This window comes from Anabrus simplex, chromosome 2 (assembly GCF_040414725.1).
Source record: "Anabrus simplex isolate iqAnaSimp1 chromosome 2, ASM4041472v1, whole genome shotgun sequence".
NCBI classification, from domain to species: Eukaryota; Metazoa; Arthropoda; class Insecta; order Orthoptera; family Tettigoniidae; genus Anabrus; species Anabrus simplex.
This window is the reverse complement of record NC_090266.1, coordinates 320,266,391-320,290,408: the sequence shown is the minus strand read 5'-3', so window position 1 is coordinate 320,290,408 and position 24,018 is coordinate 320,266,391. Positions and strand designations below refer to the sequence as shown.

Genomic DNA, 24,018 nt, shown 5'->3' with positions numbered 1-24,018 from the left:
ACTTACGTTTCGAACTTATTCGAACTTGTATTTTTTGAATCAATTTCTGGAACATTGAAATTTTCCGAGCGTGTAGGATGAACTTGTGCCCTACCAACATAAACTTTCGTGTGAACGATATGACTTGTTTTCTCAAGTGCGTCATTGAATTTACGCCTTGTAAAGAATATGAAACTTAGGGGACGTTCAACATTACGTCTAATTGTGAAATATGCAATACTTTCCAAGTGCTGCACAGGGACTTATGTTTTGATTCTTAAGAGACTGTGACAATTCAGAATACGCATATCGCGTTCCCAGAAAGCCTAGAACTTTCCAGTATTTTGAGTGATCCATAATTTATGAAGTCAGACTTTTTCTTTCAAATATTATTTTCTTTAATGGCTATTCACTTCGCCTATTGACGGAACAGAACAGTTTCCGAGTGCTACTTATTCAGTTCAATGCCAATATGTTTTAAATCTTCAGAACTATGCGTTTAGGACTGCAGTGACAGTAATCCTCTAGAACATTCTGACTTACAGTGAGCTTGCATTATGAACTTGCATTTCTACCAGTACTTGTTCTTCGAGTAATTATTCCAGAACGTTTTTATTTAATATCTAGAGTGCAGTAATCATAATTAAAAGGTCATATCTGTTCAGACAGTGCCATGAATGTGTGGAGTGCCGTGCAGGAAATTCAAGTGTGAATTACGTCTCGATTCCAGAACCTCGAGACATTCCAGAACTCCTCATCCGAGCAGGTGTGGTCCCTGCCCAGTCGATGTCCAGCGCCATCCCAGGACTTGGAGGTACCAACCAGCCACGACACTTCCACGCTGCTGTACGAAGGTGATATGAACTTGCTTTTGATGATCAATAAACTCAATTTATCAAAAGAATCTCAAAAATTGATAACTATACCTCTCTCTGTACCAGCTCCAATGATAAAGCCACTCCCTAGGTTAAGAATCATGCTCGTTAATCTAATATCAAGCGCCTTAAAGATATGAACACATTTTTACGGGTACAATATGGACTTAAAATTACACATATAACATTAATTCCTATTTAACCCCTTACTGCATGACTTTTTTTTTTCTTCCTGAAAAAATTCCTACTGCTTAAACATAGTGTCCTGACTTACGGAAAAATAGTTTTAAAAATCTTAACTTCATTTGGCAGATCTTTGTTGTTGGTTTATGGTTTGTGCCATATATGGGACAGCATGCAATAAAGGTTATCATTCGATGGTATCAGTGGTAACTTGGAAACAGAAAATAGCATACCGGTATATTCAGAGAGGGTTATACATATCCAGTTAAAAGTACTACACTTAGAAGTTTAATCTATGAAAATCACAAAAGGTTTCAGAAATTACACTAATTTAACAAGTCCTCACAAACCATGGGGCAATAATAGTGAGTTCTTATAACACTTGTACACAAATAGAGCTAGTTCTTACAACATGACACTAATCTAGCTAGTCCTCATGAAACTTCATGAAGCAGTTCTGCATTGCACTTCTGACAGGTTACAAAAGATTTTCCTGGGTACTTGCAACGACCACGTTTTTCCAGCCAGATTGGTATGTGATTTACTCCGTCCTGTCATACAACGCGCTGTAGGACTTCTGTTGCAGATCCCCTCTTCGTTTTAATATCCAGTTGTTTTTGGACTTTGTTGCTTGACCTACCTCATTTTCTTGATACCGTTTTCCCTGCTCTACAGAGGGCATTCGCAACAGCTACCTTAAAATCAACCAGGGGCATGTAGTAGGAGTTATTTCTTCTCCAGAGCAACCAGCTATTTACACAAACTGAGTCTATGAATTGAAAGAATATCTTCAGATACCACTTCTTTGAACTGATTTGAATCCTGTAATATGTCATATATCTTTCCTTCTATACGTAATGCACTAACATCATCTGATAGATCAGGGTCGTCACTAATATTCCCGTCGGGTATAATTAGTATGCGAGTTGAAGAGGCACAAAACTTTCCTACATCCATTGCAGTAAACCAACTGAAAGGAAAGAGACTGGACTGTTATACTTCCAGTAGCAAGAAATAGGTTATGTCACAACTGCATGTTGTGCCATATCTGTCACAAACCTAATTTGAAAGATTATAATTACTCCAGTAGACAAATGCTCAAATTTACCTCTTTACACAGCTGTCCTGACATATCAATGCTTCCACAGTAATTTTATAAAAAACACAAATCGAACTATTACTGTAAAAAATACAACTCTCTTGTGGTCAGATATCTAGTCCAACTGCTTACAACACAAACAAGGAAAGAATATCAAATAGTTCCTCAATCCCTCAGCAGATGGCACATACTGCTTGCATCCAGTTATTGTTGATAGTGTACCATATCTGTCATTCTATGCAGTAATGAAATAAACACTTCAATATAGGCTGTATAAAAATAAAACCGGTGTGTGCCATATCTGTCACAGCATGCAGTAAGGAGTTAATATCAAAGTTCACAGAAGCTACAACAAAGTAGATCTACATGCAATACTAGCAAGATACCATTACTTTGCTACGGTATTATAATGAAAATTGTAATTGAATGTTTAACTTTTTATACATAATCCGCCAAAATTCGAGATCTGACTCGTTTTCTGAGAGAATCCGCCAAAATTCGTGATCTGACTCCTTTTCTGAGAGATTAAGGCAAAGTTTCTCCCATGTTCAATCTTTCTTTCCAGCAATCGATTTTGTACTTCCCGGGATAGGTCCAGGTATTCCACCCGGTCAGTTGGGTCCCTAAATCTTTGCCATCTTTTCCTATAAGCATTTTTAATATGGATCAAATCCTTGAGGAGATCCGGCATGGTGTCGTCTTGGGAGACTTGGCTGCACTGAACCCGCGGCCGGACTGCAATCGTAGTCATTACCTGGCCAAGAACCGTTTCCAGCGGGGTCCGCACATTTTGACAACGGTCCAGAAAATTATTATTATTATTATTATTCTTTCTTAATCTGTTTACCCTCCAGGGTTGGTTTTTCCCTCGGACTCAGAGAGGGATCCCACCTCTACCGCCTCAAGGGCAATGTCCTGGAGCTTCAGACTCTGGGTCTGGGGATACAACTGGGGAGGATGACCAGTACCTCGTCCAGGCGGCCTCACCTGCTATGCTCAACAGGGGCCTTGCAGGGGGATGGGAAGATTGAAAGCGATAGCCAAGGAAGAGGGAAGGAAGCGGCCGTGGCCTTAAGATAGGTACCATCCCAGCATTTGCATGGAGAAGTGGAAAACCACTTCAAGGATGGCTGAGGTGGGAATCAAACCCACCTCTACTCAGTTGACCTTCCGAGGCTGAGTGGACCACGTTCCAGCCCTCGCACCACTTCTAAAATTTTGTGGCAGAGCCGGAAATCGAATCCGGGCCTCCGGGGGTGGCAGCTAATCACACTAACCACTAAACCACACAGGCGGACATTATTATTATTATTATTATTATTATTATTATTATTATTATTGATGTTCTGGACCCCACAACAAGATGCAAGTCTGCTACTTGGCAGTAAATGACATCTGCTGCCATTGTCACTGCTGACATTGTGACCAGCACCATCGTCGCACATAGGCAGGTACGCGAGATTTCTGGCGGCACGAATGATATACTTCTGAGCATTACTGACATCATTATAGACCTGAACATTTACATGGTCAATATCATTCCTATTGTTTATTTCAAATGTGTTTACATTTTTATTTATATGCCAGGAGAAACTACTCTAATCTAACTTTAAGTCCTCCAACGGAAAAGATGGTTCTTGAAAACGAACCCAGGAAAGATTAAAAATGATCGGTTTATGATCAGAATAAGTACATTATGAACAGTAAAATAAATTGGTCTCAACTCCTTTTTCACCCCAACGCCGTTAAGTTGATTTAACCCCACCCCGCAAAAAAAAAGGAAGGCGTGTATCTTTACGTTTGTGCCGGCCTCGTGGTGTAGGGGTAGCGTGCCTGCCTCTTACCCGGAGGCCCCGGGTTCGATTCACGGCCAGGTCAGGGATTTTTACCTGGACCTGAGGGCTGGTTCGAGGTCCACTCAGCCTTCGTGATTAGAATTGAGGAGCTATCTGACTGTGAGATAGCTGCCCCGGTCTAGAAAGCCAAGAATAACGGCCGAGAGGATTCATCGTGCTTACCACACAACACCTCGTAATCTGCAGGCTTTCAAGTTGAGCAGCGGTCGCTAGGTAGGCCAAGGCCCTTCAAGGGCTGTACTGCCATGGTTTTTTTTTTAATCTTTACGTTTAAAGGAGATTCTAAATACCAATGTTCACGTCTGTTACCGTCAGTTCTGAGATAAGAGTATCCCCATAAAAGTAATTCACTTATTTCACTTCCTTTCACACTCCCCCCCTCCTTACGTGAATTTTCCGGCAAAATATACTTGTTTCTTTAATAGTAAATGATCTAAATACCAATTATCACGACTCTAACATCTTCAGTTTATAAGATATGTGGTCTCATAAAAGGATTTCAACTCCTTTTCACCCCCGCTCCCCAAGATGATTTCCCCCCCAAAAACGCTTTTTTCTTTGTTTTTTAAAGCAGATCCAAATACCAATTCTCGCGTATGTAACAACTTTAGTTTTTATTAGATGTAAGTGTCCTCATACAATTAATTCAATTAATTCTTCAATTCTTTCACCTCCCCCCCTTCATTAGATTTTCGAAGAATATGTGTTCCTTTAATTTTAAAGCAGAATCCAAATAATAATTTTCAAGTCTGCAAAATCTTTCGTTTTTGAGATAATAGTATCATCATGCAAATAATTCAACTATTTTTTCAATTTCCTTCCCCCTTTAGGTGGATTTCCGAAAATAAAAAAAACGTATTTTTATTTTTAAAGGAGATTCCAAATACCAAATTTCACGTCTGTAACACCTGTAACGTCTGTAACACCTGTAACGTCTGTAACTTTTGAGATATCAGTATCCTAATTAAAAGAATCCAACCCCAATATCAGTCACTTTTACGCCTCCAACCAAGTGTTTTTTTAAGAAAACAAAAAATACGTTTATTTTGAATAGAGATAAAGATATTATTTCCACTTCAGTAACATGTTAAGTTTTTGAGATATACTGTAGAAATGCTCATTTTAAAATTTCACCCCCTTTTTAGTTCCCCTTAAGTGGAGTTTCCAGAAACAAATCACCTATGTTTCTTTACTTTTACAGGAGATTCCAATTACCAATATGTACGTCTGTAACATTTTACGTTTCTGAGATATACTGTAGATTTCGTCTTTCTAAAAATTCACCCCAATTTGTCACTCCTGTTTAACCCCATTAATTGGATTTTCCAAAAGAAAAAACTGCATGTTTCTTTATTTTCAAAGGAGATCCCAAATACCACTTTTCAGGTCTGTAATATATTCTGTTTCTGAGATATAAATATCCTCATTTGAGTCATTCAACTCATTTTTCACCCTTTTTCACCCCTCCTATTATGATTTTCCAAAAATAAAAAACGTTTCTTTATTATTAAAGGGGATTCTAAATATTAATTTTTACGTTGTAAACTTTAAAAGGTTTGAGATATAGATACACTCATTTTAAAATTCACCCCCCTTTTCACCCCCGCCCATTAATTGGATTTTCCATAAACAAAAGTATGTGTTTATTATTAAAGAGATCACAAATACCAAATTTCAGGTCTGTAATATCTTCAGTTTCTAAGATATAAGTATCCTCATTAAAGGCATTCAAAGCCATTTTTCACCCTTTTTCACCCTTCCTATTGGGATTTTCCCAAAACAGAAAATACGTGTTTGTTTATTTTTGAAGGAGTTTCTAAATACCAATTCCTACATCCGTAAATTATAAACGTTTTGAGATATAGATACACTCATTTTATAAATTCACCCCGCTTTTCACCCCCCCCCCGCCGCCAATTGGATTTTCCAAAAGATAATACACGTTTATTTTTAAAGGAAATCCCAAATATCAGTTTTCAGGTCTGCAATATCTTCAGATTCCGAGATATAAGTGTCCTCATTAAAGGCATTCAACCCATTTTTCACCCCTTCAATTGTGATTTTCCGAAAACAAAACATACGTGTTAATTTTCAAAGAAGATCCCAAATACCAATTTTCAGGTCAGTAATATCTTCTGTTTCTGAAATACAAGTAACCTCATTAAATTCATTCAACCGCTTTTTCACCCTTCCAATTGGGATTTTTGAAAACAAAAAATGTGTGTTTCTTTATTTTTAAAGGAGATTCTAAATACCAATCCTTACATCTCTAAACTTTAAAAGTTTTGAGATATAGATACACTTTTTTTATAAATTCACCCCCCCCCCCCATTATTTGGATTTTCCGAAAGCAAAAAAGTACATGTTTGTTTATTTATAAAGAAGATCCTAAATACCAATTCTCAGGTCCGTAATATCTTCAGTTTCTGAGATATAAGTGTCCTCATTAAAGGCATTCAACCCCCTTTTCACCCCTTTACACCTCCTATCGGGATTTTCCAAAAACAAAAAAATACGTCCCTTTATTCTTAAAGGAGATTCTAAATACCAATTTTTACATCTGTAAACTTTTAAAGTATTGAGATATAGATACACTCATTTGAAAAATTCACCCCCCTTAATTTGATTTTCTAAGAACAAAAAAATACACGTTTATTTTTAAAGGATATCCAAAATACCAATTTTCAGGTCTGTAATGTCTTCAGTTTCTGAGATATGTATCCTCATTAAAGTTATTCAAGCATTATTTTCACCCTTTTTCACCCCTGCTATTGGGATTTTATGAAAACAAAAAAAAAAAATATGTGTTTCCTTATTTTTAAGGGAGATTCTAAATACCAATTTTTTCATCTGTGAACTTTTAAAGTTTTGAGATATAGATACACTCATTTTAAAATTTCACCCCCCTTTTCACCCACTTAGCGACGGAATATACAAAAATCCTCCCTTAGCGAGCACCTACATTGTACTATAAATGTATCCTCAAAATTTCATTTCAATATGTCCAGTAGTTTTGGCACGGCGATGATGAATCAGTCAGTCAGTCAGTCAGTCAGTCAGTCAGTCAGTCAGTACATGTTACTTTATATATATAGATAATGTTGCATTTCTCATTTTAATATATTTGAAGAACACACAATCTTTTATTCCCTGTTACAAAAACAATGGATTACAAAATGTTCTTGTAAGTGCTGGAAAGTGAATCTTCTCCTATTATCTCTCAGGACAGTTTATATTGATTAAACTGCGTTCAACATCGGAAGAGGTAATGGGGGCATAATTCAACTTCACAATATCTGCTGGGGTTAAATAAAATGTTAATTTTACACTTAAATCTCCACACAGCATTGCTGCAACCTTCGTCATTTCTTCATATCAAGGATTCTTTGAAAGTACAGTGGCCACCTTCATGTTTGCTACAACTGCAACTTTACCTGTACCACGATTTAGTCGTTCCACAGTTTTATTCACAATTTCACAACTTTCAAAAAGTGAGAGATGCAAGTTTTGGAACCTTTTCAGTGTTTTTGTGATGCATGAAAAATTATGCTGAATGTAACAAAAGTCATTTCTCACACTTGTATCGCAGACAACTGTTTTTGGGGATTAAATTGAGGCTGCATCTTCAGAGTTCATGGCATGCAGAACGTTCTTAATACAGTCTATATGTTGTTGTTTGAGTCATCAGTCCATAGACTGGTTTGATGCAGCCCTCCATGCCACCCTATCCTGTGCTAACCTTTTCATTTCTACGTAACTACTGCATCCTACATCTGCTCTAATCTGCTTGTCATATTCAAACCTTGGGCTACCCCTACTGCTCTTACCACCTACAATTCCTGCAACAAGTCCTGGATGTCTTAAGATGTGTCCTATCACTCTATCTCTTCTTCTCGTCAAATTTAGCCAAATCGATCTCCTTTCACCAATTCGATTCAGTATCTCTTCATTCATGATTCGATCTATCCATCTCACCTTCAGCATTCTTCTGTAGCACCACATTTCAAAAGCTTCTATTCTCTTTCTTTCTGAGCTAGTTATTGTCCATGTTTCACTTCCATACAATGCCACGCTCCACACGAAAGTCTTCAAAAACATCTTTCTAATGCCTATATCAATGTTTGAAGTGAGCAAATTTCTTTTCTTAAGAAAGCTCTTCCTTGCTTGTGCTAGTCTGCATTTTATGTCCTTCTTACTTCTGCCATCGTTTGCTATTTTACTACCCAGTAACAATATTCATCTACTTCCTTTAAGACTTCATTTCCTAACCTAATATTTCCTGCATCACCTGCCTTCGTTCGACTGCACTCCATTACTTTTGTTTTGGACTTATTTATTTTCATCTTGTACTCCTTACCCAAGACTTCGTCCATACCATTCGGCAGCTTCTCGAGATCATCTGCAGTCTCAGATAAAATAACAATATCATCGGCAAATCTCAAGGTTTGGATTTCCTCTCCTTGGATTGTGATTCCCTTTCCAAATTCCTCATTGATTTCCTTTACTGCCTGTTCTATGTAAACATTGAAGAGGAGGGGGGACAAACTGCAGCCTTGCCTCACTCCTTTCTGGATTGCTGCTTCTTTTTCAAAGCCTCGATTCTTATCACTGCAGACAGATTTTTATACAGATAGTAGATAATTCTTCGTTCTCGGTATCTGATCCCAATCACCTTCAGAATCGTAAATAGCTTGGTCCAATCAACATTATCGAATGCCTTTTCTAGATCTACGAATGCCATGTACGTGGGCTTGTCCTTCTTGATTCAATCCTCTAAGATCAGACGTAAAGTCAGGATTGCTTCACGTGTTCCTACATTTTTTCTGAAGCCAAACTGATCTTCTCCCACCTCAGCTTCAACTTGTTTTTCCATTCTTCTGTAAATAATACGTGTTAAAATTTTGCAGGCATGAGATACCAAACTAATGGTGCAGTTGTTTTCACACCTGTCAGCACCGGCTTTCTGGGGAATAGGTAAAACAACATTATGCCGAAAATCGGATGGGACTTCTCCTGTCTCATACATCTTACACACTAAATGGAATAACCTTGCCATGCTGCATTCTTCTAAGGCAGTCAGTAATTCAGAAGGAATGTCATCAATTCCAGGTGCCTTGTTCCTATTTAGGTCTCTCACAGCTCTGTCAAACTCTGACCTCAAAATTGGATCTCCCATTTCATCAGCGTCAACAGCCTCTTCTTGTTCCAGAACCAAATTATCTACATCTTTACCTTGATACAACTGTTGGATATGTTCTTGCCATCTTTCTGCTTTGTCTTCTTTCCCTAGAAGTGGCTTTCCATCTGAGCTCTTATTATTCATACACCTAGATTTCCTTTCTCCAAAGGTTTCCTTGATTTTCCTGTATGCAGCATCTACCTTTCCCAGGACCATACAACCTTCGACATCCTTGCACTTCTCCTTCAGCCATTCTTCCTTAGCTACCTTGCACTTTCTATCCACTTGATTCTTTAATCGCCTGTATTCTTTTCTGCCCTCTTCATTTCTAACATTCTTGTATTTTCGTTGTTCATCAATCAGGTCTAGTATCTCCTGAGTTATCCACTGATTTTTACTTGATCTTTTCTTCTTTCCTAAAAACTCTTCAGCAGCCCTACTGACTTCATTTTTCATGACTATCCACTCTTCCTCTATTGTTTCCTTCAGCCTTTTCATTTAGCCCTTGTATCACATGTTCCTTGAAACAATCCCTCACACTCTTTTCTTTCAATTTGTCTAGATCCCATCTTTTTGCATTCTTTCCTTTCTTCAATTTCTTCAACTTCAGATGGCATTTCATGACCAACAAGTTGTGGTCAGAGTCCACGTCTGCTCCTGGGAAAGTTTTGCAATCCAACACCTGGTTTCTGAATCTCTACCTAATCATAATGAAGTCTATTTGATATCTTCCAGTGTCTCCAGGTCTCGTCCACGTATACAGCCGTCGTTTGTGGTATTTGAACCAAGTATTGGCAAGGACTAAATTAGGATCAGTGCAGAATTCAACCAGCCGAGTTCCTCTTTCGTTCCTTTGTCCCAATCCGAATTCTCCTACTGTATTACTTTCCCCTCCTTGGCCTACCACTGCATTCCAGTCTCCCATCACAATTACATTCTCGTCACCTTTTACATATTGTACTAATTCTTCTATCTCTTCATATATTCTTTCAATTTCCTCGTCATCCGCTGAACTAGTAGGCATATAGAACTGCACTATTGTGGTGGGCATTGGTTTGGTGTCTCAATAATTTTTTCACTATGCTGGTCGTAGTAGCTTACCCGCTGCCCTATTTTCTTATTCATTATTAAACCAACTCCTGCATTTCCCTTGTTTGATTTCGTGTTGATAATTCGGTAGTCACCTGACCAAAAATCCTGTTCTTGCCAACGTACTTCCCTTATACCAACTACATCCAACTTTAGTCCATCCATCTCCCTTTTCAGATTCTCTAACCTACCACAACGATTCAAACTTCTAACATTCCACGCTCCGACTCGCAGAATGTCAGCATCCATCTTCCTGACGATTGCCCCCTCTCGTGTAATCCTCACCCGGAGATCTGAATGGGGGACTAGTTTACCTCCGGAATATTTTACCCGGGAGGAAGCCATCATCAGTATATCATTCATACAGAGAGAGCTGCATATCCTCGGGAGTTAGTTACGGCTGTAGTTTCCCGTTGCTTTCAGCCGTGTAGCAGTATCAACACAGCTAAGCAATGTTGAGTATTATTACAAGGCCATATCAGTCAATCATCCAGACTGCCGCCCTTGCAACTTCCGAAAAGCTGTTACCCCCCTTTCGATGAACCATTCGTTAGTCTGGTCTCTCAACAGATACCCATCCGATATGGTTGCACCTGTGGCTCGGCTATCTGCGTCATTGGGACACGCAAGCCTCCCCACCGCGGCAAGGTCACATGGTTCATAGAGGAGGACAGTCTATATATTCAACATAATATTCAACCGCTTGCCACCACATACCCCACCTAGTTAGAATCGGCTTAGGCGGCAATGGAATCTCTGGGTACATTTCTTTCAAAAGATGAACTCTTCTATGGGCTTTGAGAAAAAAAATTTTCACTGAAGAAATCAATAAATCTACTTTGGGGTAACTACCACTTCTGCCACACGATGAAAGGCATGTGCTATACATGTTAAATGAGTCATCTTAGGATATACAACACATACTGCTTCTCCGGCTTTTATCATATAAAGTGCGGCATCGCTAATAAAAAGTAACACTTTATTATACTTATACCCATAGCCTCATTGAACAGTTTTGCTACAGTTTTGTTATCGCACTTTTCTAGAACATCACAGTGTAAGAGAATCCGTCTACAACAATCTTCGCTTAACAAACCAATGATTACGTTGCCAATTAGCCTGCTTTCTGTGTTGTCTCATCAATGGAAACCCAAATTGGACCGTCTTTAATCTCTTGCCTTATCTTCCGAACAGTTTCATCGTATATGGCTGAACAGTACGTTTTTCTGAACGTTGACTCATCCGGGATGGATCATTTAGTATATTTCTCGAGGAATTCCCTGAAGCACTGATTATTCAGTTTGAAGAGAGGTATGTCAGCAGAGATGAGAGCACAGCAGAGATGAGAGCACGACAGAGATCGGTGTTGAACTCGGACGTTACACTGGAAGTTGCTGGTTGTGTCAGAAACAACTGTCTCTGCTTGGAATCTCGTTGTTTGTTAGCCTGGTGTTTAATGGTTGAAACGTGCTGTTGCACAAGGAACCTTTGAGTAGATGTCACTGTACAATGACAGAAATTACAAAAAATATCTTATTGTCAGTTGATACACCATCTTCTTTAAATTCTGATACGTAACTTTTCAATTTTAAACTGGTTGACTGAGCTACTTTAGGCATATTGTAACAACGTTAATGTCTTCAATGAATATCAATATACAACTAAACACACTGAACGTACAAGAACGCTATGATCCGTCTCACTGCTAATTCAAACTGTGAATGACTGGTAGTGAACTACATGGAGTTATTAAGCAATCAAAGGGAATGCCCAAATTACGAACTAATCCGGAAACCACTAGCACAATGTCGATGAATGAGATTTCCCTAGTTATGAAATTATGGCACAGACACAGTCGATGTTATATAATGCAGCTTATCAGTGCTGCAAGTGTGATTCAGATAGTCACGGTACTGACCGGCTGATCTCCACCACTTCCCACCTCAACCTCTCTCACTCTTCGCACTGCTTATCAGTTTATTTTATCAGCCCAGATGTGGACAGGTGTGATAATGTCCTGCACACCAGTAAAATATTAATTTTTCAAATATAGATTTTTAATTTATTTCTCCATTATTGAGAGGACTGCTAATTTAATATAATTTAATACTTCTTAGCCGAAATATGGACTATATTGATTTTAATGACGAAGAATATGGAACATATGTGCTAAACTCCAAAATAGGGAAAAATATGGAAAATGAATACTCCATTTTTCAACTCCACACGACATGATTCGTAAAGATAATGCAAAATATAATTCACTAGCTGATGTACCCGTGCTTCGCTATGGAATTCTACATTGTATACAGAATTGTAAGTTAGGTTGAGTACACGTTGTGAGCAAGACTGTATTAAATTGCATAGCTCTTAACGTTGCCCTGGAAACGCGACAGAGAAATCACCAAACGTCTTTTCTCATATGAAGACTGCGTTAGGGAATTTTCATTGTAATCGTAGGCCTGCTTGCCTACCATCAGTCACAATCAGGTTGGGAATTGCATTATAATGGTAGACACTCACTCTCCAACTGCCTTTTACATCCTCAGAAAGACTGTCTTAGTGGTTTTCCCAACTGAAATGAACATAGGTCAATACAATGACGTCAGTAGGAATGGCGCGAGTAATAGCAATGATCTGTCAGATGAAATACTCGATCAAATGAAAAACCACACACTTTCTCACTTTTAACGGACAGTACTACGCTGCCGATCTAAGAGTCCAAAGTTCCAGAACTGGAATGACCAGACCGCAGACAGCCGTGATCCGTGAACACCCTTAGTCATTTTTCGTAGGGGTGGGTGTGTGTGTGTGTGTTTGAATAGTAGAGAGTCCCAGCGCAAAAGCTATGCCCTTTTACTAACCTGTTTCCTAGGAGTACCCAATGAGTCGGAAAAATCTCAATTCACTACACTGGCGGCGGAAAAATCTATCTGATGCAATTTTTCCTCCAAGCCAGAGGGGAAACCCCCTCTTCACTGCTAATTTTGAATAAAATGGATGTAGAATTTAATAAAAGTGAAGAGGAAGAAGCTCTTTTTAAGAAACGGCTCTTTTCAGGGTTGAATTGAGTTATTTAGTGAATTGTGGTGCTGTAATTTGGAATATGCCTAAATTGTAATTCTAGACCAGGTCATACTACTACTACTACTACTACTAAGTGAGCCTCTGCCTTAAGAGTGCACACTGCTCATTCAAAACAGCGCATTAGAGTAGGGCTGGAATAGCTGGAATACTATGATGAACCAGTGAGTTACGTACTAACAGTACGATATCAGATCACCACAAACAATGGTCAATGTAATGTTATTTTTGATCAATGTTATGCGCTTTCAATATTGTAGGCCTTCATATTTACTTTTATTCCGACTCTGAAATACCACTCTTATCATAGTACGGTAAAATTTATTAAAACATAAATGATCGGAAATTGTATTCTCTATAAATTTGTTATGTAGTACGTTTCAATAGGACCAATAACGTAGGTATTTAAAAATTAAATTTTAGGCACCTTCCGCTAAACTACAATTTCATACAGGGCGAATAAAATTGTTTATAACTTAGACTGTAGTTTCTTATTCACCGACTCTACATACCGACTTTCATTAAATTCTGTTAAACCATTTTCTCGTGGCTCGGTGTTGATATGGACTTGGCGACAAAAATACAAATTCATGAATATCTGTGTTATCAAAGCCGGTACGGTAACAATGTATGACATAAATGATCGGAAATTTAATTCTATATAACTTTAGTTATGTAGTATTTATCGATAGGACCACTAATAATATAAATATTTTAGAATTTAAATTTAGGCCTTCCCCTAAACTACTATTTCACTCGGCACGAGTAAAATGATTTATAGCCTAGATTGTAGTGGCTCATACCCCAACTTCACATACTGATTTTCATTAAATTCTCTTCAGCCGTTTTCTCGTGATGCATGTACATACATACATACATACATACATACATACATACATACATACATACATACATACACAGACAGACAGAAATTACAGAAAAGTAAAAAGTGCATTTCCTTGTTACTATGGTCATGACCAATACAGAAATACCATTCTTTTCAAATTCTGAGCAATGTAAGACAAAACTCTTATTTTATATATATAGATTTTAGCTTCCTAAAGGGATAGAGTATTTACACATAAATCAGTTCCCTGCTCATGTTATTATAGTGGAGGATAGTGCTGTGTGTGGTATGTGTTGCACGGATGTCGGAGACAGCACAAACACATGTCCCTAAGCCACAGGAATTAATCATTTAAGGTTAAAATTGCCGACCAGCCGGGAATTGAACCCGGGGCCCTCTGAACCGAAGGCAACTACGCTGACCATTCAGCCAAGGAGCCAGACAACATACTGAAGTTTAAAATATTCAGACAGGATGCATCTAGAACTGTGATCAGAATCAGTTTAACTATGGGATTTCATGCAAAATAACACTGTCCAAAAAGGGAGACAATGATTCCAAAGGGATGATTCAACCACTTGATAGCAAAACATACCGCTTCACAATAAATATTAAAATGTCAATGGATGATTGTTTAGCAAACAAACTTTGTACCATATATGCTTCCAAGGACAAAATTGAAAATTAAGCATAATGTGGCAAGAGAAAATGAACAAGTGTCCATCAAACAATTTTGTGGGAGTGAGTGTGGGAGGGAAGATGACAAAAAAGACGTTTCTTGTGTCAGTTTTGAATATACATCTGACAAATTACTCTTAATTTGTGATTTCTGGTTTGCACACTAAGACAAAAAACTTACTTCAGGAGGCCTTCAGGAAGATAATTTAAAAATTATTCCACTAAAAACTATGAAATATGTTCCACCCCTACATATTTACTACTTTCGGACAATGTAAAGTTGATACAAGGAAGGTGATAAGACTACATAAAAGTGCATTCCAACATACCCCAGCCAAAACTACATGACAATATTCATTCTGAAAATGCATTTCTTGATCAAAGAAATCAACTATCTGCAGAGACCTACAGATCGATACTTCATTACACATGGCAGAAAAGCTTATTATCATAATCGTAAACTTGTGCAGAAGTTCAAAAGTATCACTGACATACCTTTCAACACTAATGTTTTTTGCGAGTCTGCATTCTGTTAGAGTACTAATGTTGCATTTATTAAGTGTGAATTCTGCGGTAATTTCATGGCTTTGATCATTTTACAGAACATGCATTAATTTTAGGCACTTGCACATCCTGACCATTCATAATGGAATTAGACAAGCCAACAGACCAGTGTACATAATTCTTTTCTTGCAGATCTCTTCAAAAGCTTAATACTGGCCCTTGTCACCAGAGACCTCTACTGGTCAACTGTGGAGTTTTACTGAAAAAACAAGCACTCAAAAAGTATATAAATGACTTGTAACTGAAGTTTGCTGCAGGTTCATCTAAATCATCAGTGTATTCATTTTAAAATTTTAATTATCATATCATGTCGTCTATCTTGTACCATTAGGGGCTGATGACCTTAGATGTTAGGCCCCTTTAAACAACAAGCATCATCATCAAATCATCTAAATCAGCATCATCCTTCAATTAAATTCACTATAGAGATGGAGTTGGACGGATGCCTTCCTTTCTTGGATGTTCTAGTGAGAAAGAAACAGGGCGGCTCCTTAGGGCACACCGTCTATCGTAAGCCTACCCATACAAATCGCTATCTCCATGCAGATTCTCACCACCATACAGCACAAAAACAGGACATTCTCACGACATTCACCACAAAGGCGAAATGAATTTGTGAGCCATCAAATATCCAGAATAAGATGGACACATTCAAAGTTACATTCAAGGGTAATGGTTACAACAATGTACAGATTCATAGAGCCCTGCATCCCAGATGGACGACTAAGCAAGATTCACAATACGAAGAACACAACAAGGTTCAAGACACAGAAGTGAAAAGACGTAACAGGTGTATACAGATTATGAAAGTGTGATCCATAGCACATAGCCTCGAGTGAATCATCTAGTGATGAGGAGAGTCCTACCTTCCTTTCATCCACAATACCACAGCTTAAACTGCCCAGGTCCTCCTCAAGCATAATATAAAAACCATGTTTGGCACCATTATAAAAATTGTTCACAGTTTAGGTAAAAGCAAGGACAAATGTCCCCACTATTACCCTCTGGTGTGTACAAAATTCCCTGTACTTGGTCAAACATGCCAGTCCACTGGTAATCGCATCAAGAACACCAAAGAAATATCTGTCCCAACCAGCCAGAAAAGTCAGCAATAGCTGAGCAGGCCCTATTAACAGGTCACGATGTCTTGTTCCAAGATCATGATGATGATGATGATGCTTCTTGTTGTTTAAAGGGGCCTATCATCGAAGGTCATCGGCCCCTGTTCCAAGATGTTCGAGCTCTTACCTACACTAAACATTACAGTTCTATGATTATATTGGAAGCTCTGGAAATATGTGGTTGCCAGCCATTAAGGATTTACGTAGGTAGTTCTGTTACCTGTGCTTTCATTATTGTTATTTTGTTTCAGTGTTTTCCAAATTGGACTCTCCTCATCACTAGATGGTTCACTCGAGGCTATGTGCTATGGGTCATGCTGTCATAACCTGTATACACCTGTTACGTCTTTTCACTCCCGTGTCTTCATCCTCGTTATATTACGTCCTTCCCCCCACCTCTGCCGCCTAACTCTCACTCATTTTTCTTGTTTATCTGCTACACACTTTTCTTTCCATCTTCAGCTCTATTTGATTTTTCTTATCCTGTCAATCTTTTGTTGCCCCTTTTTCAATTTTATTTATTTCTTCTACCACATTCGTCCCTGATTTGTCTGATGACCTTGCCATTCACTTCGCACGCACATACAATTAAACAAGAAACATCTTAATTGGAGATAGGATGGTGTCGCCACCTCCCACTCGGGAGGCTAGTGCACAGTGAGCCAGCCATCTAGTGACGAACGAGAGTACCACTTCCTATACAACAACGGTAAAGCATTCTTAAATTCAAACCTTTGTTATTAGTGAAGTCTTGCTCGTGAACAGACAAGATTTTCTTCAGAAGATGCGAAGCAAAGTTCTCTACGAAACATAAAGAATTTCACCTTGTTTTCTGATATAGCAAAATCCCAAAAGCTTATTATCACGTCTTCATCTGTTTCGTTTGTGACTGACACTGTTACTTCAGACCTGCAACAAGACTGTTCTAAAAGCTGACAAAATCAAACCACCACTCCGTATTGCAGGAAAAAGAAAGCAGGAAACCCCACTGTTAAGGACATATTCAGTCATCAGGCTCATATAATATTGATAGTGGTAACTGTGTGATAATTACTCAATAACAAATGTTATACCTCATATTTTTGTGGATGTGAAGAAGTGTGTTACATATAATTATTTCAGGCAAGAACTGGGGCACAGGCTCAGAGATTTGAAAGAGAAAAATGGTTCTATTCCAGCATTAAGCTAACAAACTGAGGGAAAACAATAATTTGGACTATCAGTGAAATTAGCTATGGTCTACATATGAATCATTTTTACTTCCCAGTCCTATCATATACTCAACTATAAAAGTGAGTAAAAAAGAGAATACCAGGCGAGTTGGCTGTGTGGTTAGGGGCGTGCAGCTGTGAGCTTGCATCTGGGAGATAGTGGGTTCAAATCCCACTGTCAGCAGCCCTGAAGATGGTTTTCCGTTGTTTCCCATTTTCACACCAGGCAAATGCTGGGGCTGTACCTTAATTTTTTTTTTGCTAGTTGCTTTATGTCGCACCGACACAGATAGGTCTTATGGCGACGATAGGACAGGAAAGGGCTAGGAGTGGGAAGGAAGCGGCCGTGGCCTTAATTAAGGTACAGCCCCAGCATTTGCCTGGTGTGAAAATGGGAAACCACGGAAAACCATTTTCAGGGCTGCCGACAGTGGGGTTCGAACCTACTATCTCCCGAATACTGGCCGCACTTAAGCGACTGCAGCTATCGTGCTCGGTGTACCTTAATTAAGGCCACGGCTGCTTCCTTCCAACTCCTAGGCCTTTCCTCTCCCATCGTCGCCATAAGACCTATCTGTGTCAGTGCAACGTAAAGAAAAAAAAAGAGTATGTAGTCCATAGGAAAAACTCGTGCCATAAAGGACTTCAGGTAAAAATCGTCGCAGAATAAGCAGTTCTCCTTGATCCATAATAAGCGAGAGCAATGATAAAATTATAGTTATTTAATTTACTGAAAACATACTTATTTCTTGTTCATACTGAGTGGTAAATTCAACAGCAAAACACTGCTACCGTATTTTTCTGTTCCATTTTTTTAAAGTTATAATGAAGGAATCTTCTTACAGCGTCTGACCCAGCTATTTCACTATCTGAAATACTTTAGTGTATCCAAAGGCATTCTAAAAATATGCAATGAAACTCCTCTCTTTCATTTTCAGATAGATAGATACACTTTTCTTATAACCAATGGTATTGTATACTGTCATTAGTTTTGTGAATGACTTCAATTATATGGGTCTAAGACTGGGATTAGTGCCAACCTATCACATGCCAGCAATATGTATGTGGAATATCTGGGATTAAAATCTTACATTCCAAAATTGTAAAGCTCCTGAATCTACAGCTCCTCCTGTGTTACAGCAGTGGCCACATAAAATGACAAGTGATATTAGTGAAGTGGTTACTTGAACACAAGATGGAAAACTAAGTACATTTCAACTGCTAAAAGTATCTTCATATTATCTTCAGCACAATTCAATGACAAAGTTTTCAGACATTTCTCTTAAACAGACATAGGCTACAAACATGTTTTTGGCAAACATAACATTATTTTAGATATGATAATAAGCTATTGGGGTTTTGCTGTGTCATAAAACCAAGGTGAATTTCTTTACATTTAGCTAATAAGTCTTTGTTGTGAACAGACAAGACTTTCTTCCGAAGACGCAAAGAAAAGTTCTCTGCAAAACGTACAGAATTTCACCTTGTTTTCTTGACATGGCAAAAGCCCAAAAGCTTATTATCATGTCTATAAGTACGTGCTGTGAAAACATAAATCTAAATAGTAAAATTATTTATATCTGCATATCTACACTAGAAAATATTATAACTAAATTAATATCAAATCAAAACTATAGTATTGATTGCTAAGAGAAATATGATATTCTTCCATAAGATATATGACAAACTTACTTCATTATATAAAGTGACTTTCGCTTCAATAGGACATTAGCAGTTATTTCTTTCTGCTTGTGATGTGCAAGACGCATAACACAGTCAGTCAGAAGACTCAAACCAGCTATTGTGTTACCACAGAACTAGAAAGAAAAGAAATTCTTACAATACACGTATAAGACTGATATTCAAAAAGAGAATAAATAAAAAATAAATATATACCCTAACACTATCGATGTGTGGCTTGATGTAGCCCTCTTCAGTTAGGTCCAACACGTGAACAAGTTTAAGTTGAGGAGTCCCAGGCGGGAAAGCTATGTTTCGTACACGGTCTAATATTATTGTATTGCTCTTATTCCACTGGAGACGCTCAGTTTCTCGATATCCATGTATAGCCTGAAAAATTACTAATGCTACAATAACAAAGTAGTTTAATAGCCAAAACTGTAACCTACAATACTACATCAACTTATCCTAGAACAAACTGCAGACACTATACTTTCATGTACTCAGGTAGTTGGTCATACCATCTGAACTACTGGCAACAAGTTTTGATATTTTTAAAACAAAATGTGTCATTAAATACCCTCAACACTTGAAACTTTGGAGTAAAATTTTAAAATTATAAAATTTAACTCTGGATTGCTATAGCAAATTTCTAGACATTCCATTGTTACAGTCGGAATAATCACAACATCAGAGCCAATTTTAAGAATGCATACATACATACATTACATGAGTTGGGAAACAACTGAGTAAAAGTTATTAAATTACTTGTAACAAATACATTTTTAGTCCTTTTTTATTTTAATCATTACTTTTCACAAAATGTTATTTCTCCTCATAATATTTTCCTCAAAATAAAATTGTAATTGTTGCATTCCATTAACCAATATACTGTATATCACAACAAGAGTTTGACAACTGTGGAACAGTTTGGAGCCCCAGCACTCACATGGCTTCATGTCAAGGGTATAAAGCCAAGGATACGGTGTGCACTCAATCATTTATTCATAGCTTGCTGTCGTTACTGGTTGAGATTTAGATAATTGTGTACCACGACACTGTGAGTTTGCACATTGTCAATATGGAATCTCCATTCCCCAATTTGAATAAATATTTTGAATTAGCTGGCTCTGAAAAATAATGAAAACATGAGAGCGAAATGCAGGCTTTGACTGAGAGCAATCATTTTGAATGGTCAAAGGCATCAAATTTAGTCTCTGTTAGTGATGATAGCCACTAAATATCTCTATGCTAAAAGACAAAATGAAGTAATATCATCTTCCTTGCAAATTTCCAATCATTCCAGCCCCATATAAAATGAAGTGGCAGCGATTTCCTAATGACTGGCATACTGTGACATAACTAATTTTAATTTTACTGATTACTTGTTGAAAAAGTAATTTTTAATTGTAATGAGTAAAATCATTCTCAAGTAACTGTAATTCAGCCCAGTTACTTTTATTTTATACCCATAACTGCACACATACATACCAGGCAAACCCATAAAGTCAGATTGGATAAGCCATTAAACAGGAATGAAATCACACACAATGGATTCTACACACATTCCATTAACTTTCTAAATAGCTTCCATTATTATACACAAGTTGTGAAGGTAGTGTGCAGGCAGGTACATTCATGAAGAAACACAGCACTGATAGCCAGCGTCACAACTTGTGTTTTCGACTGCACAATGCAGTTCTTTAAATACCCCACACTACAGAAGGTCCTTTGGGAACCCTAGGGACGATGTTTGAAGGGTAATTAGCTTATGAATAGCCATGTCTCCACCAACGATCATGCTCAATTGGAAAGCCAGCCAGACAACATAATTTCCATTGCAATAGACCTTATTGCATGTCTATCTTGTCCCACTCCTCCTGACAGGCTTTCCAGAGGTCACTGATAGTAACTAAGGTACACATATGCTTCATCTAATGTCACCAAATTTTTCCACCTGTCCCCTGTCATACAGTTTTCTTGCGTTAGTGCGACGTTCCAAAATGTGACGAGGCAACAGCTTGTGAACTAAGCGCTTATGCCACTCTTCTAATTGCAGGTCCTTATTGATTACGGTGTTAACTGTTCGAAACTGACATCCCCAACCTATGTGCGAGTCTTTTGGGGGGCAGGGGTACCATGTGAGACAAGGGCCTTCATTTTCCTCACCACTTCTGGTGTACGGTTGGTGACTGGTCGTGGATTTGCCTGTTATTTCCTTTCTGGAATTAAGCCAAGTCAGCCTTTGACTTTTTTATTCAATACAGCACTGATCCTGTTCTTTGATATCAAGAAATCACGCTTCTTGCACATTCCTTGGATTGCAGAATAGCTACATTTAGCATCGGAAAGAGCTGTTATGTAGCCCTCCCAGGAAGGTTCAATCCACTTTGGCATTGTTGCAGCTAATGTCACGAAACTACACACATACGCGCGCGCGCGTTCTCAGTTCTAACGTGAATCATCGCTCCCTGTGAAATAAAACTACAGAATTTCATCTTTTTGGTGGTGATCTGCACCTATATTCTGTGGACTCCTGTGTCATTTCAGTGTTTCTATTACATCTATATCTAACCACCTGTAATGATATTGTTCATTATTTCATCTATCTCAATGTACTGTCAGAAAGGTTAATTCAGTCAAGCAATCATTCATTGATCTGTATTTATGGCTGTCACCCAGGTAGCTGATTCCCTATCAATTGTTTAACAATACTCTTCTTAAAGGATTTCAAAAAAACTTGGAATTTATTTAATAATTCCATTTATGAATTATAACAATCTCCAATTCCTCTTCCTGTAAATGAATATTTACCCCAGTTTGTCTTTTTGAATTCAAACTTTATCTTCATATTATGAGCTTTCCTACCTTTAAGAGCCCCACCCAAGCTCATTCATCTACTAATGTCGTTCCATGCCATCTCTTCACTGACAGCTCAGAACAGACCAATTAGGGTGGCGTGCACCATCTTGGAGTAAATTACTACGGAAGTAGCATTTACTAAAGAAGTCCATACTACAGAAGTAAATTACTATGGGAGTTATTTACTCCGGAAGTAACGTCGAAGAGTTGAAGTACAATTTACTCTTTTAGTTACTACTATAGAAGTAGCGTTCATTACTCGCAGAGTAGTTGTGTTCATGTATCTTCTTTAAAGAAATGTAAATGGATAAGGTTATGGTGCGATAGGAAATGGGGGAAAAACTTAAGCGAAAAAGATAAATGCTTGTTAATAGAGATAATTACAGTCTATGCAAAGGATATAGGTTGTAAGAAACACAACATAAAGATGCTGGATAAGAAAATAAATTCATGGAAAACCGTGACAGAAGAATTCAATGCTTCGAGTGACAGAAAATGCAGTGAAGAGCAAGTTAAGATTCTGTGGAAGTGGGAAGGACTTAAAAGCGAAGGCGGAAGCAAAACAGAAAGTCATGGACACGCGGGAAAAATTAAAACTGATGGTGGTTTCTTCATACAGATCGCCTACATCCACAGCGAAATTTTCCCATTTTTCACAACAGGCAAATGCTGGGTCCGTAATTTAAGACCACAGCCGCTTTCCAATCTCTAGGCCTTTCCTACCCTATCGTTGCCAAAAGACCTATCTGTGCCGGTGCGACGTGAAGCAATTTGAAAAAAAAGATAAATACTTTTTTCGATTTCTGAAAATTTCACCGTTGTCACCGAGAGGGCAAAAAATGGGAATATGCATGCAGTCACAGTCAATTGCACCCACGGTGTGTGGAAACCTGCCAACGCGAAGAATATCCTTTCATTTTCCGAACAACAATCATCATTTGCAGGCGTACCTACCTCTCACCCTCAACTACTGCTTTAACCACGCGATGAAATATACGGCCAGCAATTGTGCGGTAAACGTTGATCAGATCACCGGCAACTGTACTGAAATGTTCCGGTACAAAACACTCGTAGGGCACACAGCAACTGTAATTTAAGAGATACAAGAAGATTAAGACAGGAATTCAGCTGTAGGTGATCTCCAAGTTGATTTAGAAGGGAAGTAAAGGATTCCTTCCCAAGACCAAAAACGTTCCTGAAACTCTCCGCGTGCACATCATACGGCTCTCGCCTTTCACGCACTGTAGGCCTATGCACTATTACATTTCCCATCGTTTTCTGCGTTGAGATAGTCAATGTAATCTAAGTAATCCATAAACACGTCTGAAACGTCTTTCCTCTCATATACGGCAAGATATTATCATTAGTCAACCAGTCTAAACTTAGCTTACTCCATGCACGACGTGAAAGTAAATTCTAACCTATATTCGTGCGTTATTTACTTCTTTAGTAATATACTACAAGATGGTGCTCTCAACATTTTACTCTTGTAGTAATTTAGTCCAGGAGTATCTGAAAGGACTAAAATACTTCGGAAGTAATTTACTCTCGCATGGAAGTCGCCGAATGCTGACTTCAGGAGTACTTTACTACAGAATTAGAACTTAGTCTTGGCTGGCGCATGCCACCCTTAGTTGAGTAGCTTGTCTCCTTACTCCCAAATCTTCCCAACCCAAGGTTTGTAACACTACTCCTTTGTTGGAAGTCACCC

The 24,018-nt window shown here is 38.2% G+C and overlaps 1 protein-coding gene across 3 annotated transcripts in view; it reads right to left on the bottom strand.

Annotated features, from left to right (window-relative positions):
- The window catches only part of LOC136864097 (alpha-ketoglutarate-dependent dioxygenase alkB homolog 7, mitochondrial), a 113,905-nt gene that overhangs the window by 55,691 nt on the left and 34,196 nt on the right, over positions 1 to 24,018 (bottom strand). For 2 of the 3 annotated variants that reach the window (XM_067140668.2, XM_067140669.2), the window contains exons 2-3: positions 19,662 to 19,835; positions 19,458 to 19,582 (exon numbers count right to left, since the gene is read on the bottom strand). In XM_067140668.2, the coding sequence (XP_066996769.1) occupies positions 19,458 to 19,582; positions 19,662 to 19,835 (299 nt within the window). Of the gene's footprint in view, positions 1 to 19,457; positions 19,583 to 19,661; positions 19,847 to 24,018 lie in introns of all 3 variants that reach the window. The other variant, XM_067140670.2, reaches the window with a different exon arrangement.